Source organism: Schistocerca americana, chromosome X (genome assembly GCF_021461395.2).
Source record: "Schistocerca americana isolate TAMUIC-IGC-003095 chromosome X, iqSchAmer2.1, whole genome shotgun sequence".
In the NCBI taxonomy this organism is placed as follows: domain Eukaryota; kingdom Metazoa; phylum Arthropoda; class Insecta; order Orthoptera; family Acrididae; genus Schistocerca; species Schistocerca americana.
Genome location: NC_060130.1, coordinates 371,717,123 through 371,738,369, shown reverse-complemented (window position 1 = coordinate 371,738,369; position 21,247 = coordinate 371,717,123). Strand labels below are relative to the sequence as shown.

The window sequence follows — 21,247 nt, the reverse complement described above, 5'->3', positions numbered from 1 at the left end:
GGGAATTTCGCCTGTCTCATACATCTTGCTCACCAGATGGTAGAGTTTTGTCAGGGCTGGCTCTTCCGAGTCTGTCAGTAGTTCTAATAGAATGTTGTCCACTCCCGCGGCCTTGTTTCGACTTAGGTCTTTCAGTGCTCTGTCAAACTCTTCACGCAGTATCATATCTCCCATTTCATCTTCATCTACATCCTCTTCCATTTTCAAAATATTGTCCTCAAATACATCGCCCTTGTGCAGACCCTCTATGTACTCCTTCCACCTTTCTAGTTTCCCTTCTTTGCTTAGAACTGGGTTTCCATCTGAGGTCTTGATATTCATACAAGTGGTTCTCTTTTCTCCAAAGGTCTCTTTAATTCTCCTGTAGGCAGTATCTATCTTACCCCTAGTGAGATAAGCCTCTACATCCTTACATTTGTCCTCTAGCCATGCCTGCTTAGCCATTTTGCACTTCCTGTCGATCTAATTTTTTAAGACGTTTGTATTCCTATTTGCCTGCTTCACTTACTGCATTTTTGTATTTTCTCCTTTCATCAATTAAATTCAGTATCTCTTCTGTTACCTAGGGATTTCTACTGGCCCTCGTCTTTTTACCTACTTGATCCTCCGCTGTCTTCACTATTTCACTCCTCAAAGCTACCCATTCTTCTTCTACTGTATTTCTTTCCCCCATTCCTGTCAATTGTTCCATTATGCTCTCCATGAAACTCTGTACAACCTCTGGTTCTTACAGTTTATCCAGGCCCCATCTCCTTAAATTCCCACCTTTTTGCAGTTTCTTCAGTTTTAATCTACAGTTCATAACCAATAGATTGTGGTCAGAGTCCACATCTGCCCCTGGAAATGTCTTATAATTTAAAACCTGGTTCCTAAATCTCTGTCTTACCATTATATAATCTTTCTGAAACCTTCTAGTATCTCCAGGGTTCTTCCATGTATACAACCTTCTTTCATGATTCTTGAACCAAGTGTTAGCTATGATTAAGTTATGCTCTGTGCAAAATTCTACCAGGCGGTTTCCTCTTTCATTTCTTAGCCCCAATCCATATTCACATACTACGTTTCCTTCTCTTCCTTTTCCTACTGTCGAATTCCAGTCACCCATGACTATTAAATTTTCGTCTCCCTTCACTACCTGAATAATTTCTTTTATCTCATCATATATTTCATCAATTTCTTCATCATCTGCAGAGCTAGTTGGCATATAAAATTGTACTACTGTAGTAGGCGTGGGCTTCGTGTCTATCTTGGCCACAATAATGCGTTCACTATGCTGTTTGTAGTAGCTTACCCGCACGCCTATTTTTTTATTCATTATTAAACCTACTCCTGCATTACCCCTATTTGATTTTGTATTTATAACCCTATACTCACCTGACCAAAAGTCTTGTTCCTCCTGCCACCGAACTTCACTAATTCCCACTACATCTAATTTTAACCTCTCCATTTCCCTTTTTAAATTTTCTAACCTACCTGCCCGATTAAGGGATCTGACATTCCACGCGCCGATCCGTAAAACGCCAGTTTTCTTTCTCCTGATAACGACGTCCACTTGAGTAGTCCCCGCCTGGAGATCCGAATGGGGGACTATTTTACCTCCGGAATATTTTACCCAAGAGGACGCCATCATCATTTAATCATACAGTAAAGCTGCATGCCCTCGGGAAAAATTACGGCTGTCGTTTCCCCTTGCTTTCAGACGTTGTGACCCACCATGTGCAAACGAAGTTACAATACGAGAACAAGAAATTGAAATTGTTGATAAATTTAAATATTTATGTGAAATCGTAACTTACAATATAAATGAGAAAGCATCATGGCAATATAGAATAAAAAAAATGAACGAAGCAAATTACATTACCAAAACCACATAAAGCAAAAAAGCCTATCCATAGATGCAAATAAAACATTATGAAACAGTTACACAACCAGAAAACAATTACGCAGCTGAAACCATCTTCAAAACAACTAATATAGCAAAAATTTCCAAAATACTGAAGATAGAAAAAAGAATATTTAGGACATACATAAATAAACAGTTTGAAGTAAATGGACATTGGAGAATAGCTTAAAATGAAACAATGTGAAAGAAAATAGAACCAGTAATGAGCACGATCAGGAAGAAGCGTATCTCATTCTTTGGACATCTCATGAGAACACTAGAAAACAGAATCAGTAATGGAATAATAGAAAAACTGGAATAGTAAGAGCAACGTTAAATGGATCACAGAAATTAAGAAAGATATAAGAGAACTCCAAATTACACTAGACGACTTAAAAAAAAAGACATAACCGGAATACTGCAAGACACAGAAACCACGCTACAAACGAAGATCAGTAAAAGCGACCGGAAGAGTGATCTCAGACGAAGATGAAAAGAAAATATCTGAAAGAATGAAAAAGTATTGGGTAGACAGAAGAGCAAAACACCCTTCATATAATAATAAATTATAACAATCCCTGAATAACTACTGCACTATTGAATTTCTTATTGAATTACTATTGAACTGTCTTGTATTATTGAATAACAACAACCTGTATAAACCTTTGTATAGCTGACTCGAGTGGTCCAATGAAGACCATAAAACAAAAATAAACAGAACATTTTTATAGTTAACCCACTGACTTTTACAGCCAACTAACAAACGGTCGTAGGTTTCAAGTCCATTATTACATTGTCGGCTGTGAGACGGAACGAGCAGCTATAGCTTAATTCTTAGTGTTTCTGCTTCTCTGTTAATAGACGGCATGATATGTCATATACCATTGGAAATCTGGGATATCGACCTATTTAGTGATGTATAACACATTCGACGCCTTTCGATATTTTGCGAGTTATAAGCAATCGTTTTCAGGTTTCGTTACGTTTATTCTACCACTCCCATCAAGAACACGCACTCCGGAAATTGTTTAGTGTGCAAAGCAAGGAAGAAGAGACGTGATGCACGGTATGAGTGTGAGAAGTGTCTAGTGGCTTTGCACATGTCTGTATTTTTTCGGTATACCACACGAACAGAAACTTCTAAAACAGTATTATCTTCACTCCTCAATACTTCAATAAGTTGTAGGGAAAGTTTTATAAAGAATTCGTGTCAAAAAATTATATAATTTTGAGAAAACTGTGTAAGACAAAATATCCTGATTATCGTAAATTTAAATAGCAGATATAGGGTCAACTGTGGGGAAAAATATTAGGAAGTCAATGGGTTAACTTTTAGGTTTGCTGCTATATTCTGTCCGTTACTGTGAACTACACGCCAAAGAATACGACTCGTCGCATTCACTGATGAAGCGTCGTAAGAATGATACCTACGTGCATCCCTCTGTGCGAGAGAGTAATCAAAATCTAAAACCCACTTTTGCGCTTTCCTTGCACGAAGGATGGGCACTGAACTGAAAATTATTCCCATGTTCTTAGCTGAAAATAATTTTTTTTAATTTATTCAGCAATTTTTCTCTAGAGACTCGCTGTTTTCCTTTCAGACATTCCAGTTCAATATGTCCAGTATTTCTGTGGTCATCTACTTTCCATGTTTGTGTACATATGGAGCAGCGCCTGACACGAATTTCTACTCGCCTGCATGTACACCGATGAGTCAAAGCATTAATCACCACTGCTCGCTGCGATACTGAATGTCGCTGATGGAGTCACCGGCACGTGACGCCGTGAAGAAAGTAGCTAACCGGAGCAGAGACGCGTGGAGAATCTTTCTAGTGATAATACGGACCACACATGGGGAAATCCACTGGCACAAGTGACTTGGGACAAAGGGCAGATTGTTATGGTTCGGCGCCTGGGGAAGAGAGTGTTGGAAACGGCGAACTAGGTCGGCTGTTCGCGTGCTTCTGTCGCAAGCACCTACAGAAAGTGGTTGAAGGATGGTCAAAAGGGAAGTAGGCGACAAGGTGTTGGACGTCCACGCCTTATTACAGAACGTGTAGGTCGTAGGCTTGCCCGCTCTGTAAAGCAGAGTACGCGGCGATCTGCGGCGCATTTGACGACAGCGTAAAATGCTGCTGCAGGCGCTTCTGTTTTGGAGGACACCGTTTAGCGCATATTGTTGAACGCCCGGCTCCGCAGTAGACAACTCCTTCGTGTTGTAATGTTGCAGCAACGACGTCGTCAGTTATGCCAGCACAGAGCACAGGATCATCGAGATCTGCGAGATCTGACCGTGGATCAATGCAAACGTGTCGCCTGGTTGAATGAATCGCATCAAGTACGCCGTCATCCAGGCGGACAGTTGCTCGAAACATGCATTGCGGCAAGAATGCAGGCCAATAGGAGCAGAATTATACTATGGCGTACATTCACCTGGGCTTCCATCGGACCTGTGGTCGTAATCAAAGGCATTATTACAGCTTTGGAATGCGTGAACATGGGTCAACTGCTTCCCTTCGTGACTGATGACTTCCCCGACGGCGATGGCATCTTCCAACAAGATAACTGTCCGTTTCAGAAGGCCCGAATCGTGTTATAATCGTTTTAGGAACATGATAGTGAACTCACGTTGATGTCTTGCCCAGTAAATTCGCCTGAGCTGACCTCTGGAACGCATCAAGGACGATATCGGACGCCAGCTCGGCACCCACAAAGCACTGGCCCATAATTTACGGAATTGTATGACCTGTACGTGGACATGTGATGGCACATATCGCCAGAATCATACCAAAGGCTTTTCCAATTCCAAAGGCATATCAACGCGCTATCAGTCAGTTGTTCATAATCTTTTGGCTCCTTAGTATACATCAGGATAGATAGCAAAATAATTCTGTAATTATTCTCTTTCGTAGGTGACTTGTAATTTTATTGTATTTTACGGAATAACTGAGGCGATACGTTTACTTTATTTAAAACTGCAATTACGAGGCTGATTCATTTCGTATTCCCTCACAGTTCTTCTTCCAAGTACTCGCGTGATCCGCCGGTAAAAATTATGAATACTTAGTCGTACTCAGATGCCGATACATTTAGAAAAAAACAGGTGATTTACATACATGGAAGTAGCCATAGGAGCTCACGAAGTTAACCTACATAATGATTCCAAAATTTCTGGAAATAGCGTTTAATGACGCCGAATAGTGCATGGATAAATTTTATTCCGAAGCTGTAGTAGAGGTAATTTGAATAAGAACGGAGTTTGTTGCATAGTTGTAGTGCCAATAGTTAATGAAATATATTCCTGCCACTAAGGGCGTTAACCGTACCATTCAAACCCAAAGTAGCATGGTATCGATGCCTAACACTAAATAGTCGCCATGACTTCGGAAAGTGGAGCGTTATTGTCCATGAGTGTGCAGGCCGTTGTGGCCGAGCGGTTCTAGGAGCTTCAGTCCGGAACCGATCTACTGCTACGGTCGCAGGTTCGAATCCTGCCTCGAGCATGGATGTGTGTGATGTCCTTAGGTTAGTTAGGTTTAAGTTGTTCTAAGTTCTAGGGGACTGATGACCTCAGATGATAAGTCCCATAGTACTCAGAGCCATTTGAACCATTTGTCCATGAGTGTGTAAGTATGGAGTGAAATTGTGGCAATTAATACCGTTGAACCGTTTTTCAAACATGGATCTCTGAATGCCAACCCCTCTATCAACGGACTAGAACTGTGACTTTTACTAATGCCGGCGGAATCTCTGTTACAGGCAACAAAGAACATGTAAAAGCACAGCTCATAGAACTGAATCAATGTTTCCCCAACTCTAGATAGGGTGAAAAGGAGCAGTAAATTACCCAGTCTGTCTGCCCGACCTGACACAACCACATCCTTCCCTATAGTATAGATAAATGCTGTTGTTCATACCGACTGTGAGATATGGGATTAGGTCAGCCTATAAGTACATTTCGTCTCCGATGCTGCGCTGTATGCAGCGATCATAGAGTGCAAGACTAGAAGTGTGTATAGCAGCTAACGATCATCATTCTGAACTAACATGACCGAGCGAGGTGGCGCAGTGGTTAGACACTGGACTCGCATTCGGGAGGACGACGGTTCAATCCCGCGTCCGGCATCCTGATTTAGGTTTTCCGTGATTTCCCTAAATCGCTCCAGGCAAATGCCGGGATGGTTCCTTTCAAAGGGCACGGCCGACTTCCTTCCCCGTCCTTCCCTAATCCGATGACACCGATGACCTCGCTGTCTGGTCTCCTTCCCCAAACCAACCAACCAACCAACCAACTAACATGAAGCAGGACAGGAACAAATACTGCGCTACCGCTAGACCAGGTATCGCTCGTGGCTGTGCGGCTGGTCCCGTCGGAGATTCGAGTCCTCCCTCGGGCATGGGTGTGTGTGTTTGTCCTGAGGATAATTTAGGTTAAGCAGTGTGTAAGCTTAGGAACTGATGACCTTAGCGGTTAAGTCCCATAAGGCGTTCAGTGACGGTAACTCGTAGACCGTGTCTGTAAACTTGTAAGAAAATCCTTTATGACCCAAATAACCTCTGCTATTAGTTTCGTAGTAAAAATAGGCATTATTCTATGTACATGTGTAAGTTTCAAACACATCCGTCATCAATGTTTTTACATATCAAATGCGCATATCAAATGGTTCAAATGGCTCTGAGCACTATGCGACTTAACTTCTGAGGTCATCAGTCGCCTAGAACTTAGAACTAATTAAACCTAACTAACCTAAGGACATCACACACATCCATGTCCGAGGCAGGATTCGAACCTGCGACCGTAGCGGACGCTCGGCTCCAGACTGTAGCGCCTAGAACCGCACGGCCAAATGCGCATATCGCACGGAGTTCTATTTGTAGATAATTCGCTCTGTTATACTCACGTGCACAGCTGTGCATTGTTGGATATTTAAAGCAGTTTCTACTCCTTAATCGATATTGGAATCTATGTTGTTGTTGTGGTCTTCAGTCCTGAGGCTGGTTTGATGCAGCTCTCCATGCTACCCTATGCTGTGCAAGCTTCTTCATCTTCCAGTACTTACTGCAACCTGGTTAAACTAGTCCCTCAATCACGTTCTCGGTTATGAATCTGCGGGCAGCAACCAAAGGTACCTCTGAACGTTTTTGGGGTTGTTGGTTACGCTTAACACAACTGTTGTCATTGGTGATGATTGAGTGTGCGCCTCGGTAATGAGTGGGTGAGCCGATCCTAAAGTAGGAGTGAGCCGAAGGCAAGCAACTCCCAATAAAGACAGAAAGGAGCAATGGTGATCAAATCAGAGTTGCGCTTGATAATTATTTCACTTTTTTAAAGGTTTGTTGTAGTCGTGGTGATCTAGCGGGTAGAGAACTAGACTCCAGCCATGGAGGTCCCGATTCATTCCCAGGTAGGAGCAGCAGTTTTCCTAGTTCCAGTCGCTGCAGACGGCCCCAGGTCCACTCAACTATCACACTGAGTACCAGGGATTTTTGCCAAAGGTAAAAGGCAGCCGGGGCGAAGGGCTCGCCACTCTTCCCCTCCGAGATCAAAAAAATGGTTCAAATGGCTCTGAGCACTATGGGACTTAACTTCTGAGGTCATCAGTCCCCTAGAACTTAGAACTACTTAAACCTACCTAACCTAAGGACATCACACACATCCATGCCCGAGGCAGGATTCGAACCTGCGACCGTAGCGGTCGCGCGGCTCCAGACTGTAGCGCCTAGAACCGCTCGGCCACTCCGGCCGGCCCTCCGAGATCTATGGCGAGCGAAACGCTGCACTCTGCCTGATGTCAGTGCTTCATGATCGCTGTCTAAGGAAGAAAACTTTCTGCGTTCTAGCGTTTAATAAATACTCGGCAGAATAAAAATCCTACCACATATTTTTCAGGAACTTATTTTCTTTGGCTGTCGTAGTGTCTGTATGGATTTTTTGGTTATAGAAAATAAATAAACGCGATCTACTTTGAGTTACGTTGATCCATTTCTTTCAGAATGATATACGTAAATCTCTTGATTGGAATTTGTCATTGTTAATTCATTAGGGTGGAACAGAAATGGCTTACTGTACGCAAAAAACTTTTTCTCAGTTTCAGTATATTCGAATCGAGGATTTCTCTCCGAGTCATGAGCAGATATGTTAGGAATATAGAATGGTACTTTGTTGAGTTTCGTGAGCTCTTTCTCAGCCTTTGGCCACAAATATCTGCAACAAATTATGATCCGCACTAGTGCCGGACCCCAATATGTTGGTGATTATGACTGATTTCAACTGCTAATACTAATGACTGTGTCTTAGAGAGGACAACATTTTCCTTCTGGACTATAATTTAATGTATTTATTCACAACGTTGGCGATTTCGACCTATTATGCTAATTTTAAGCAATAAGTCACAATGAACTCCGTCGATGCGTCGTTCCCGTTAAGAGGACACTTTCCTCGTGTCAGCCATGTTTATACGTTCCATGTGTGTAGTAAGACAGTAGTCTTCGTCATTTGTATAAAAGAATGTAGCATTTCATGTAATAACTGCCAACAAGTCCAACACTGACACACACCAACAAGCAACATTGCGAAAGGAACTGAACGCACCATACAACACAGCCACAGCCACCTGACCTTTTGCGCAGGTAGAGGTAGCGATCTCAGCGTTCAAAAACAAGCAAGTACCTGGACTACACGGGATTCACACAGATGTATTAAAACAGATAATACCACAGATCATCCCACTCCTTACAACTCTGCTAAACGACGCTCTAGGGATGAGTCGTGTGCCTGCAATTTGGAAGGTCTCCAAGGCAGTCGTAATAAAGAAGGCAGCTGACAGGGATCCATGAGATCCCGAGCCATATAGGCCTATATGTGTTATAAATACACTTGCCGAGGTCCAGGAAAAGGTGCTGTGCAGGCGTTTACAGGCGCACAAAGCTCTTCGTGGCCTAAGCCAACACCAGTTCGGCTTCAGAGAGGGAAAGTCGATTGACGATACCATCAGCCAAGCGTTACAATTTGCCAACAACACCAAGGCTAAGTGTGCAATGGCAGTTATGATCGACATTGCAGGTGCCTTTGACAATCTCTGGTGGCCCGTAATGTTCAAGAGACTCAGGCAACTGGTGGTACCCGAAACACCATAAAAGTCTACTAGACTGCTGTAAGAGCAGAGTGGTCGAATGGCAGATGGACGGCCGAAAAGTAATCAAACGAATTTCAAAAGGCTGCCCCCCAGGGCCGATCTGTAGCCCAATCTTCTGGGACATCACTACCGAACTCCTCCTGCAATTACAGGAGAGAACAATAACGACAAATGAAGTGTCTGCTAACAATAGGTCCCAGCTAGAAGAAATACCCTAAATAAACAACACAACAGCCAAAAATTAGAAGTTAAGTTTTAGTTATTAGGAAACCTAGAGTAGATGTTAGATTCAGATGAAGAGCTGTGATTGGCGGTCGGTGGTTTGATGGATAATTCCAAGACACTCACTGTCATACACACTTGTTGAAGGGACATTTTTGCACTATCATCTTTCCTATCTTCTGTTTTTATTAAAAAAATTACCCTTTGTAATAGTATTTTCTAAAATTTTGATAATTTCATAAATGTTTATTATCTTTTATCTATCCATCTTAAATGCAAGGATCGTGTTTATTTTAGAAATTTTTCCCTAATTTATAATATGTCTTCAAGTTATAAAATGTTATAACCTATTCTCTGTCTTCATAAATTCCTCTTCTATTCATAAATAGTTAATTTTAAGATTTTCGTTTCTTAATTGCTTTTGAGTCTATAAGTATTTAAAGTTGCAATGCTATTAATCCTTATTAAAAATAAGAAACAATAAATATGTTTCACATTCTGTACATGTAAAATTTCGTATTGTGAAAGTACGAACTCTGTTAGTAACAAGGTGGCAGGTCGTTTTTAAATGACGACAAATAAATAAATGAATAAATATAGAATCCAAGTCATTTGAGCACATAATTTACACCGTACGTCCACCAGATGCAGCACCTGACAAATTGTACACAAATGACGAAGACTCCTGTCATATTATACATGTGTAATAAACAAACATGAATAGCACGAGGACATGTTTTCTTCAAAGGAACGATGCATTGATGCACTACATAGTGAGCTATCGCTTGAAATTGGCATAATAGGCTGAAATCGCGATCGTAGTAAATAAATACATTTCGTAACAGAGGAGACTTCAATGTATAATTTTTTTCAAGTCAGAGTGTATTGGTCTCTGTTCTTACGCTGTTGTGATACCTTACATACAATATGTCACTAAGGTAGTTGCCGAATAGAAAAAAATTACCATGGCACCTTTGGCTAAGTTATTATACCAGAAAAATCATTCAGACCAGAGATAACGCCCACATTCCAAACATAAGACGATATCGAAAGTTGTCTGATATTTGTGACCAAGTAGAGTTTAAAGAAAGCATACGGTAGACTGTGACTACTCCGGTTGTGAGGACTCGCAATGCCATGCACAGGCTCCGTGAACGCTTTCCAGCAATGGGACTATGTCATTCTCAAAATTAGTTGAAAACATTGCTTGATACGAATCTGCCATGAATAAATACGTATTTTGCATTATTTGTTAAGTGTGATGTTTATAACATTGTTGCAGACTGTATTTAATTTAGGAGAAACAGTGTTTGTAACATAGTTTTAACCATTTCCATCTAACTATCTAACTGACACGTTCCCAATCTGTAACCAACAGAAGAAATTACGTACGCAGACTGCAAGCTAGAGTCTCACGAGGGTTCTAATGAATTTCTTTCTACTTTCCAGATATCCATCTACCAAACTACAGACGCTGAGTGTGAAGGGCTGTGCCATCACTCCGGAAAGGAAGTTACACTTTCGGGCCGCGAGTGAACGAGATATTTCCCGTGCATTCGCAACGTGAGACGAACAGTGCTGGCAAACAGAAGACAATAAAGACGAATACTGACTTCGCAAGTGTGCCCCGCTGTTCCTATCTGGAATTTACAAATATATTCGAGTGTAGCGTTGACTGTTTGTAATAAATATGCCATTGCATCTCAATCCTGATCTTCAGTACAAAGCTGTAATTTTCTAGACAAGTTTGTGTACTCCCCTATTCTAAATGTGATGTCGTGACTGAGACATCGAGTCCAACCACTGAGAGTAACAGCACATTAGGTGATCTGAAAATCATCTGCAGAGCAATCAAGCATTTTCTTTTCTTTTGAATTGTACTTCCTTGTAAATATTCTGCCAGAAACTTTCCTAAGTAAAGAACACATTTTTAAAAGAATTTGTTGTTTCCCTTTCCTTGAACATATCCTACAGCTGCCCTACGTCACTCTGATATTAATTTGAAAAAAAGAAAAGTCTGTGTTCTGTTTGGAAAAAAATATCTTACACTGAAACGTGTATACAGTGATCACTGAAGCAAGACAACATGGCCAACTCATAACTTGGTTATACTGCAGACGGCAGATGAATATCTGTGTATGCACTATTGACCTCTTGTCAAATTATTTGTGACTAGCTGCTTATCCGACATTGCCTGGGTATGTATTTATTTCAGCCCTGTTAGCCCATACATTGACCATCCCCCCCCTCCCTGCCCATCTCCTCTGTGCCACACCCCCACACCCACTGCCTGTCTCCTCTTGTATCTCTCTCAGTCCACCTGCTCCCCCTGAACTTTCATTGTCCATCTGTTCCTGTCCTCTGTGCATTTGCTCCTTTCAACTCTTTCCATTTCCTCCACCCCGTCCCCATATGAGTCCGTCTCCTTCTGCCACTCTATCTCCTCCTCACTCCCTTTATCTCCAACTCCCCCTCTCTGTCCATTTCCTCCTCCTTCCTTCCTCTGTCCACCTGCTCTGCCTCCCCTCTCTGTGTCCAGTTCCTCTTCTTCGCTTTCTCTGTCCATGTCCCCCTTCCCTTTACACTGTCTGTCTCCTCGTCCCTCACATCTGTGTCCAGTTTCTGTTTCTCTTCCTCTCTGTCCGCCCACGCCTTCATTCCCCCTTCTCTCTCCACGTTATCACTCCAGCCCCGATAAGGGATTGTTGGTTCTTAAACCCACAGTATTTCTTTCCAGATAGTAATATGTGTACCAAGGTCGGCAGAAATCGAGCAAGGGGTTGCGGAGGAGCATTTTAGTCATAGCTTTGCCAGAGTACACACATGTCACATACAGTTCACATATAGTTAACGTATTTCACACATATTTCAGATGCATCTGTAGCGACTTTCGTCGTGCAGTTTCGATTTCATGCAGCTCAATCCCTATGACGTCATATCTCCTGAGTAATGTCTTGTACAAAGATATAATTTTGAAGGTACATTCAGTGGTATAACTTTATACTGTCTACGAACTGTATTGCAAATAGAATTAGTTGTAATAATAATAAATTAAAACGTCATGCATGACGCGGCAGTTTTTCACGCATCTCAATGCTTATAAAGTCGTATCTCCTAAACTGTATGCTGTACAATGATATAGATTTGCAGGTACATTTAGCTGAATATATGAGATACTGTCTGCAAAATGCGTCATGAATACAACTAGTAATAAAGAAATAATAAATTAAAATGTCATGCCTGATGCTGCAATTTTACTGTATGAACAGCGAAAATGTAGAAAGCGATAAACTTTTTTTCCTTTCAGCATTTTTTGGGGACTATCAGCGAGAAAAATTTTCATAAAAGTTTGAAATTACGTGTAAAGTTGGTTGCAAGTCACGAAGTTCTCTCATTCTCAAATAATGGATGACTGAAATATGGGTACTCGCGCGTCGTAGGCTAGACTGCTTTTTCGCCCCCACCTATTCCTCTCACTTGCATGACATACATGCTTGCACAGCATTTTTCCCTTACTTACTAGCAAAAAACACAACTTCACGGCTTTAAAAAGTGTCTGTATTTCTTCTACATATTCCGTTTAAATATAATATGGAAAGTATGGAGAAGGAAATAGGCCATGCCTTTCAAAAAAACCATCCTGGCATTCGCTTTAAGCGATTTATGGCAATCATGGAAAACCTAACTGTCGATGACTTTCTAGGGATTTGAACATCCATCCTTCCACATACAAGTTCAGTGTCTTTCCTACACGCAGGTCAAAAGCATTACCTTTTCACATTCCATTATGATATCAATTATGCTCGTTCTGTCTATAGTTCAAAACATGCAAGGTCAAATTTCTGTCTTTGAAATGGTTAATACTTATAATCAAAAGATACGGACGTTAGAATTTATTTTCCCCGTATAATTTTTGTGTCTCTTCTATGCTTTCCATTATCTAAACAAATCGTTTTCGAAGGTTATTTATATGACTTGTTTGTGTGAGTTGTCCACAGGAGCAAAGAAAAAAATATATTTAACACCGTCTCAACAAAGAAAATATATACATTCATGTTGTGAGAAGTAGGTAATTTGCTACATCTGAACCTACAGGAAATGGGATTTTATAGCAATAAATTATGCTGTTCTGATTTAAGATTGGGGAGTACATTTCCCTCTATTAAGTGCATAGTAATTCCTTATCAATAGGACCTTAGTAGACATTTCCACAGTCCACTGCACGAGGTGCATCCTGTCCGTATATGGACAGCCATGCTCCAGTTCCTCGACTTCACTAGCTGAAGGGGTGAATTCAGTTAAACTAGGCTTTGTTGGGTTCAGGAGAATTTCACCACTCAAAAGAGCTTACCTTGATGTATAAACTTTTTTTAAAATCAGAAAGGAAGTAATAGTAATGAGTAGTCATGCCAGGAAGCACCACAATGGAGGAAACCACTATAACGGGAATGCTTATTCTGGGGTGGAAGCCAATCTGTTACCACAGCACTTGTTAGCTGAAACAGTTAATCTAAAGTGAATGTCCTCCAGACTAGAGATTTAGAGGACCTAATAAGGAACCCTTGTAGAATGTAGAGCAAAGGCAGACATCCCTTGGCGTGTGGGGAACAGGTGGTAGATTTTTTATTTTGGTGCTGTGATTCTCGAGGGTGAGTAATTACGTATTAACTTAAGCATGGCATTAGCTTTTGGTGGCAGCCATGTATTAGGTTGCAGAGGTAATAGTTGCAGAAGGCTTGTGGTTGAGAAAATGGACTTATGTATAGCTAAGGCTAACATCAGTGGCATAGTAGTCGTGACGGAATATCCTTTTCCTGTCCACCTGCTTAGCTGAGTGGTAACGTGTTTGCCACCCATGCAGCGGGCCCAGGTTTGACTGGAGATTTTCTCCGCTAGTGGACTGGATGTTGTGTTGTCCTCATCATCATTTCATCCTCATCACCGACACGTGAACCAAGAGTGGAACAGTCTCTGCTTCCTCAGCATCCACCGAATTTCGTTATTAAGCCATGGTGGGTCTTTTCCATCCTTTATTCACTTACCAGGCACATAACTCTCCAGACCACGAATTGCAATCTGCTTAAACTTTACCCACAATTCTTCTACATACATCTTGCTGTGGCTAGGTGATGCCAATTCACTATCTAAGTGAGATTTTAATAACTGCTTATCTGCTCTATCTAAGAGAAACATTCTCCTAGTCTTCTTGACTGATTTATTACCTTTCGTAATCATAGTTGCTATAATGACATCATGATCGCTAATCCCCGTCTCGATACTGACTTTGTCGATAAGGTCCGGCCTATTTGTAGCCACGAGGTCTAAGATATTTCCATTGTGTGTGAGCAGCCGAACTAGCTGCTCAAGACAATTTTCAGAAAACGTATTCAAAAGTATTTCGCATGACTGTCTGTCTGGACTCCAGACATTCCAATCTATACTAGGTAGGTTTAAGTCACCTCTAACTAGTACTGCACCATCTGGATATTTACTTGCTATTGACTTTAGACTTTCTTTGAATGACTCTAGAACTGTCACACCAGAATCGGGTATCCGGTAAAAATATTTAACAACTACCTTGGTTTCACCTATACCTTCTGTACGCGACTAGATGACTTCACTGTCACACTCAACTTCGACCTCAATAGAGACAATATTTTTGTCAACTGCTATGAACACCTCCCCCTCTTATGGCCTCTAATCTGTCTTTCTGATATGCTTTCCACGACTCGCTAAATATCTCAGAGACTATTTGTTTCTGTCAGATAAACACAGTGTATTTCTTATTTACAATCATTTTCATAATTTGATAGAATTACATTTTCCTGGAGGCATATGAGTCTCAACTTTATCTTCAATAAGGATGGAAGGTGAAGTAATGAATTAAAATTTATGGTATGGCCAGGACTTGAATCCGGATACGTGCTTACTTTTTTTTACCAGCTCTCCTGCTTAGTAGGCAGTTGCTCTGACCAATTTTTTTATTGAACAAACTAATGCCACAGTTCTTCAAGATACAATTTAAACAGATCCAAATGATTTTTGTAGTTAAGCAAAAATATTAGAAAAACATTAAATACAACAAAATATAACACATTCTGTCTTTTTTTATCGCTGCATGAGAACGTGGATAAGGGTTTTGCATCATGTGAAGGGTAGTCATGGCACACTCCAACTTTGAGGGGGTCAAGGAAGACGCTGCGGAGATAACCGGCAAAAGTTTGTCGATAAGATGGTTTTCGGGTGAGGGTGCTATGCATGGTCACAACTTTGTATCAGAAGTCGAGGACTGTATGCGGACCACTCCGAAAGAGGTATTCTAAAGCCTGTACTCGAAACCAGATGAGTGTATGGTGCTTAGCAAGAGGGTAATGAAATGTCTGGGGCAACAACAAGAAATCTGGGGTTACCGTCGTCAACGGGGCACAGAGGTAAAAGCCCACCATTCATTGGATGAGGAGCCAAACGTTTCTGTTTAGGGGGCACGAAGACGGTGTTCGTCGGTGCCTTCGAGCTGACAGTCAGGGCAGAGTGGGGAGGTGGCCAGTCCTATGCGATAAAGTCGACTATTAGTCGGGAATTTGCCATAGACTAAAACATACCAGAGTGCAGACACAGATGACGGTAAAAAGCGTGCATACACACACCCCCAAACCGTTCGCCAGTTAATATCAGGGTGCTGTAGCACCATGGGGTCGCAAGGGTTGGACAGCATAAACAAACGATAATAGTCTTTAGTACGGGGAGGACGGGTGACTGGAAGATCGGCCCGAACATAGCTGAGTTCTATGAAACAATTGGCGACGTCGTACAATAATGGAGAAATAGGTGCTACATTGATCGGTGGATCGAGAGAAGCTGGTCGGAGGATATTTAAGAGACTGCGTGTTAAGGACGGGACCGGCCCCCGCCAGTGCTGCAACATAGTATGAACAAAGAGTGCAGAAGATCGTACCCGCACGTTGACGAGTCCGAGGCCACCTTTTGCAGTAGGCAGTGTTAGAGTGTTGTAGCGGACTTTGAAAAGTGCCCCTGCTGACACGAAATATCCAAAAGCTGATTGGATGCGGCGGCCAAGGAGTAACGGCACTGGGAGGATCTGGGCGACGTGTACCAGTTTAGGGGCGACATACATCTTGACATAGGACACAAGTTGTAGTTGGTTTAAGTTACGGTGCATTTGACCGCGAACTTGGTGCTTAATCGACTGCAAACGTCGCCGGTAAGCGAGGGCCACTGTGCAGTGTGTGGAGCTCGTAAATGCGATACCCAAGTAACGAAGGGTGGTACTGACTGGGAGTGGGGTCGGCACCATAACCGGAAGGCCACACCCAATGTGCATCAGAGTCGATTTGCGGACATTAAGAATGTTACCCGAAATACGTCCATGCTGGTGGATCCATTGGATGGTGTCATTGTGTTCTGTGGAGGAGCAGGTGAGATAGAGGAGGTCGTCCACATGAGCCCTGCAGTGAAAAGTGCAGTCACGTAAAGTGAGGCCCTGCAGTCTAGAGGTAAGACCAGTGATGAGGGGCTCAAGTGGAATGGTATATAGTAAAGTAGACATAGGGCATCCTCGACACACAGAGCGGCGTATTTGAATCGGTCCTACAAGCCTCCCATTGACTTGTACCATCGAAGCCATGAGAAGTAGTAACCAGCGAATGGTATCGACAAAGAGTAATGGGAGACCCATACGTGTCGGCACCATGAGGAGGAATGGGTGTCGAACACGATCAAAGGCACTCGTGAAATCGATGGATACCAGTGCTGCACGAAGGCGACAAACTGAAGCCAGCGCGATGAGGTCATGGTATTCTCCTAGGGCTGTTTGTAGGGTGGCCCCACAACCACATGCAGTCTGCTCCAGTTAAAGAACCGTAGGTAAGACAGTGCGTATGGGCGCTGCCAAGAGGCGTGCATAGATTTTATAGTCTGCACTCATTAATGTAAGGGAGCGATATTCAGAGACATGAGACCCTCCCTTTGGCTTAGGCACAGGTAGAAGAATGCCAGTGACGAATTCATGTGGAATTGGGAAGGACGGAGTAAAGAGTTCCTGAATCATTTCCGTCCAGAGAGGAAGCATTAACGTGGTGAGCGCCCGGTAAAACTCCACGGGGAGACCATCTGGTCCTGGTGATTTGTTCTTGGCCCCCTTGTTAATCACATCTACCACCTCTTCTGCGGTGATTGCAGACATCACGGACGTTGACTCCGTTACGGTGAAGGTCCAATCAGGGGGATGATGGAGATCATCAGGAATTGGCGTTGCCATCGGTTCGTCGCCATAAAATTGGCGATAATATTCAGCAAAGGCAGACACCACTGCCGCTTGTGTTGTGTGGTGAACACCATCGGAGGTAGCGATGTTGGGGACGAAAAGTCGACAACGACGACGACGATGGTCGGATGCGGCATGGATTATGGACGGCGTTTCGTCGTGGAGGAAATCCTGTCGTCGGGAACGCACCACGACACCATACAGTCGTGCACGTTGGAGAGAGAGGAGACGAACTTTAGTACGCTGTCGTTCCCTATGAGTGTCAGGTGATGGAGGCAGCGCATCGAGCTCACGGAGGACGGCGTAGTGAAAATTTGTGATGTCTCGATGCCATGCTGCTGCTTCCTTGCCACACTGCATGAAGACCTTTCTGATCGCATGTTTCGTACATTTGAACCACCAATGGAATGTGGATGTGTACTGCAGGAGGCGTCGTTCGCAAGACGCCCATGTAGTGGCAATACATTGTCGGCAGTGTGCATCATTAAGGAGGGAGGCATTAACCTTCCAGTAACCTCTGCTGCGCCATACTGACTGATGTGGCAAAGCCAAGGGAACATATGACGGCGCAATGGTCCGAAAATGCAAGGGGCCATCGCTCTGCTTGGATGACTTCGTTGCCAAAGTGGGCAGAGTCATAAAACCGGTCCAGTCTGCACGCAGAATGTGCTGTATAATGGGTAAAACCGGGGGTATTGCCATGAATTTTCTACCAAACATCCACTAGATGAAAATTTACGATTAAGGTGAACAGCGCCGAGCATGGCGAATAACCAGGCATTTGGTCTTGTGGATGGAGGACGCAGTTGAAATCGCCTCCCATGATAAGGCGATCATTGCGTCCAGAAAACAGGGGCGCCACGTCATGTCCGAAAAAAGTGAACCGCTGTCGACGGTACGTGGAGCCAGACGGAGCATAGATATTGATGACGCGCGTGTCGACGATGGTAGCAGCCATGTCCCTACCAGAGGGAAGGATTGTTGTGTCCGTGAGTGGGATTCCTTCGCGTATGTAGAAAGCCACTCCACGCCCTGTTTGATCACATGTGGACGTGTATGAGTCGCAGCCGTAGATCTTCCTGAAGAAGTGCGACGTCGACGTCAGAGACTCGAAGCATGTCACATAGGAGCTGCAGCTTGGGTGCAGTGCCGATCATGTTGGTGTTCAATGTGGCGAACCGGTACATCTGTTTCAGTGGTGATGGATGCGCATCTACCATCACCAAGGGGAGTATGAGTTGCAGTGCCTCGCTTTTGATGTTAACAGGCAGCCTCGTCCAGGGGAGGCAACTCATCCAGAGGAGGAGGCGTACCTTCCTCAACGTCATTGGCCCATATTCCTGAGCCGTGGGTCTGTCCAGTGTCCATGGGAATAGCGTCACGGTGAGAGAGATCTGGAGTTGTCAGTAGGGAGACAGGCGTCTCAACCTGCACACCGATCGTTTCATTGTGTGTGGCGACCTCCATGGTGGTCCCGTCCTGCGAAATGTCTTGTTCATCGCGAAAGCTGTCCTCTGACCTCTGCTTGGAAATGCCAACTGGTGGGGTGTCGTCTTCGTCGTCTGGGGTGGCGACGCATTGAGAGCGTGTGGGTAAACGGCGGCGGCGTCTGCGCCTACGTGGCGAGCGTTGTTTATGCACGTGTTCCTCAGTGTCGGACGACGACAAGGAGGAGCGTGGACCTGGCTCGAAGGCGTCGGAGGGTACAATGAAATTGTCAAACAGGTGTTGTGAAGAAGTACTGGTCTCCTCAGCGTCCGATGCAGGAGCCTGTTCAGCGACAAGGTTGTCCGGTGGGACGTCTGCACCGTCCGTAGGTGAATGGGACGGTGGGACGTGCCGATCGGAGGGACCGGGCGATGGGCTGGACGAAACTGTAGACGTGGCGAGAGCCGCTACGTAAGTGACTGGTACGGCGGTCATCATAGGTGTGATGGACGCTTCCGACAACGGGAGCTGTGCGACACGTCGTTGAATGCTTTCAGACCGAAAATGATCTCCTTTCTCGCAACCGGAACAGGTGTGAGGTTGGCCGTCTTACATTATAATGGCACGGCAGCCGCTGGTACATAGATAGGAAGGAACGTGTTTCTGCAACTCGATGCGGACCTGTCTGACAACGTTTAATACGGGATAGGTTTGAAATTGTACCCATCGTTCGGCGATATGTTCCAGAATATTGTCATAGAGACGGAGCGCCGCGATGACGACGTCTGCAGGTAGGTCGAACGGCAGCTTTATCGTTCGTGTGCCGAAACCTGCGTGATCGACGGTAAAGTGCCCGACGTTGCCGTCGGAATGACAGAAACGCAGACCTCGTTTTGCCTCTTGAAGCATATTGTCACACACCGCATCGTTGATCATTTTGACGTATACAGTACTGCTAACTATGGGCAGGTGGTTACCAATTAGATTCGTTGGTGGCATTTTAATTTCGTCATGAATAAATCGTTCTACCTCCAGGGCTCCGGGTCGGGCGAAGTCTGAACAAAAGTTGAAATTTATTGTCTAGTTGTACGCCATGGGGGTCTAGAAGGAAAACGGCACTTACAGAGGCTGAAGTAAACACAAACACACGGTGCGCGCCTCGCCTGCAGCGCTCTGGTGACCACCTCACAGCACTGCCGGCGGCAGACTGCTTACTAGGCAGATGCGCTAACCACAACACCACCACGTCACTGTGGCTACCAAACTTGCAAGGAATACCCTAGTCCATTACCCTCCCTTACTCAAACTTCAGTTCACATCTTCAACCCATTTTCCCCTTCTTAAATCGTCAGTATTGCCAAGGCTATCCGATATTGGAATAGCACCCCCTCTTTGTACATAATGGGGCACCTGCCTGTACCTCAGCCTTAGATAATCTATTTATCTGATGGAATCACAATTTAAGTAGGAGAAAATGGGCCTAAAGCATAAACTGAAGTTTGGTTTAGGGAGGACAATGGACTAGAGTAGTCCATACAGCTGTGGCAGGCACAGTGCCGTGTTGGTGTCGTGGTCAACACATCTACCTGGCAAACAGGAAATCGAGGTTCAAGTTCTGGCCTTGGCCCAGATTGTAATTCTTTACTTCAGCCTCTATACTTATCGGTTCATCAGATAAATATATCACCTACATCTGAGGTCAGCAGGCTTTCTCCCTTACATATAAATTATTTTTTTGTTGATTAACAATTTTGTCCTTACAGAGCTGTTCAATATACATATAGTGGGTTTTTTCACAAAGCAATATTTTTCTTATATACCTTAATTTCCAGTTTTTTGGTGTATTATGCATATATATTCATTATTTACAAAGTTTTTCTTCTGAATACTCACAACTAGCAGGTACAATAACTTAAATACTTTATTTCCCATTTTGTTCCTATATACACTTTTATACAATGTTTATATCTGCTTTCTAATTTACTTCTTTAAATATTCACATTTCTTAATCAGTTCTTTCCATTTACAATATATACAATTCTCCCAATACAATCAGTATTTAATCAATCATTTTGGTCTGTATACATATGAACTGGGGACTACCAGCAGCAGATGAAGAAATAACCACATATGCACACCTAAGTATATATATATAAACAAGCACACATTGTGTGCAGAAAATATATATTCACACATAGCACACAATAAAACATTCATACACACATACACACAGACAAAACTATGAGAAATGGCTGATCAAACCTATTCCATGCATACACATCAACTATTTACACA

At 43.3% G+C, this 21,247-nt stretch overlaps 1 protein-coding gene across 1 annotated transcript in view; it reads left to right on the top strand.

Moving 5' to 3' along the window:
* LOC124556038 overlaps nucleotides 1-11,158 on the top strand; it is a 353,229-nt gene extending 342,071 nt beyond the window's left edge. Inside the window, exon 9 of the mRNA XM_047130073.1 lies at nucleotides 10,690-11,158. Coding sequence (XP_046986029.1) covers nucleotides 10,690-10,807 — 118 coding nt within the window. The 3' untranslated portion in view covers nucleotides 10,808-11,158. The remainder of the gene's footprint in view (nucleotides 1-10,689) is intronic.
* The last annotated feature ends 10,089 nt before the right edge of the window (nucleotides 11,159-21,247 follow it).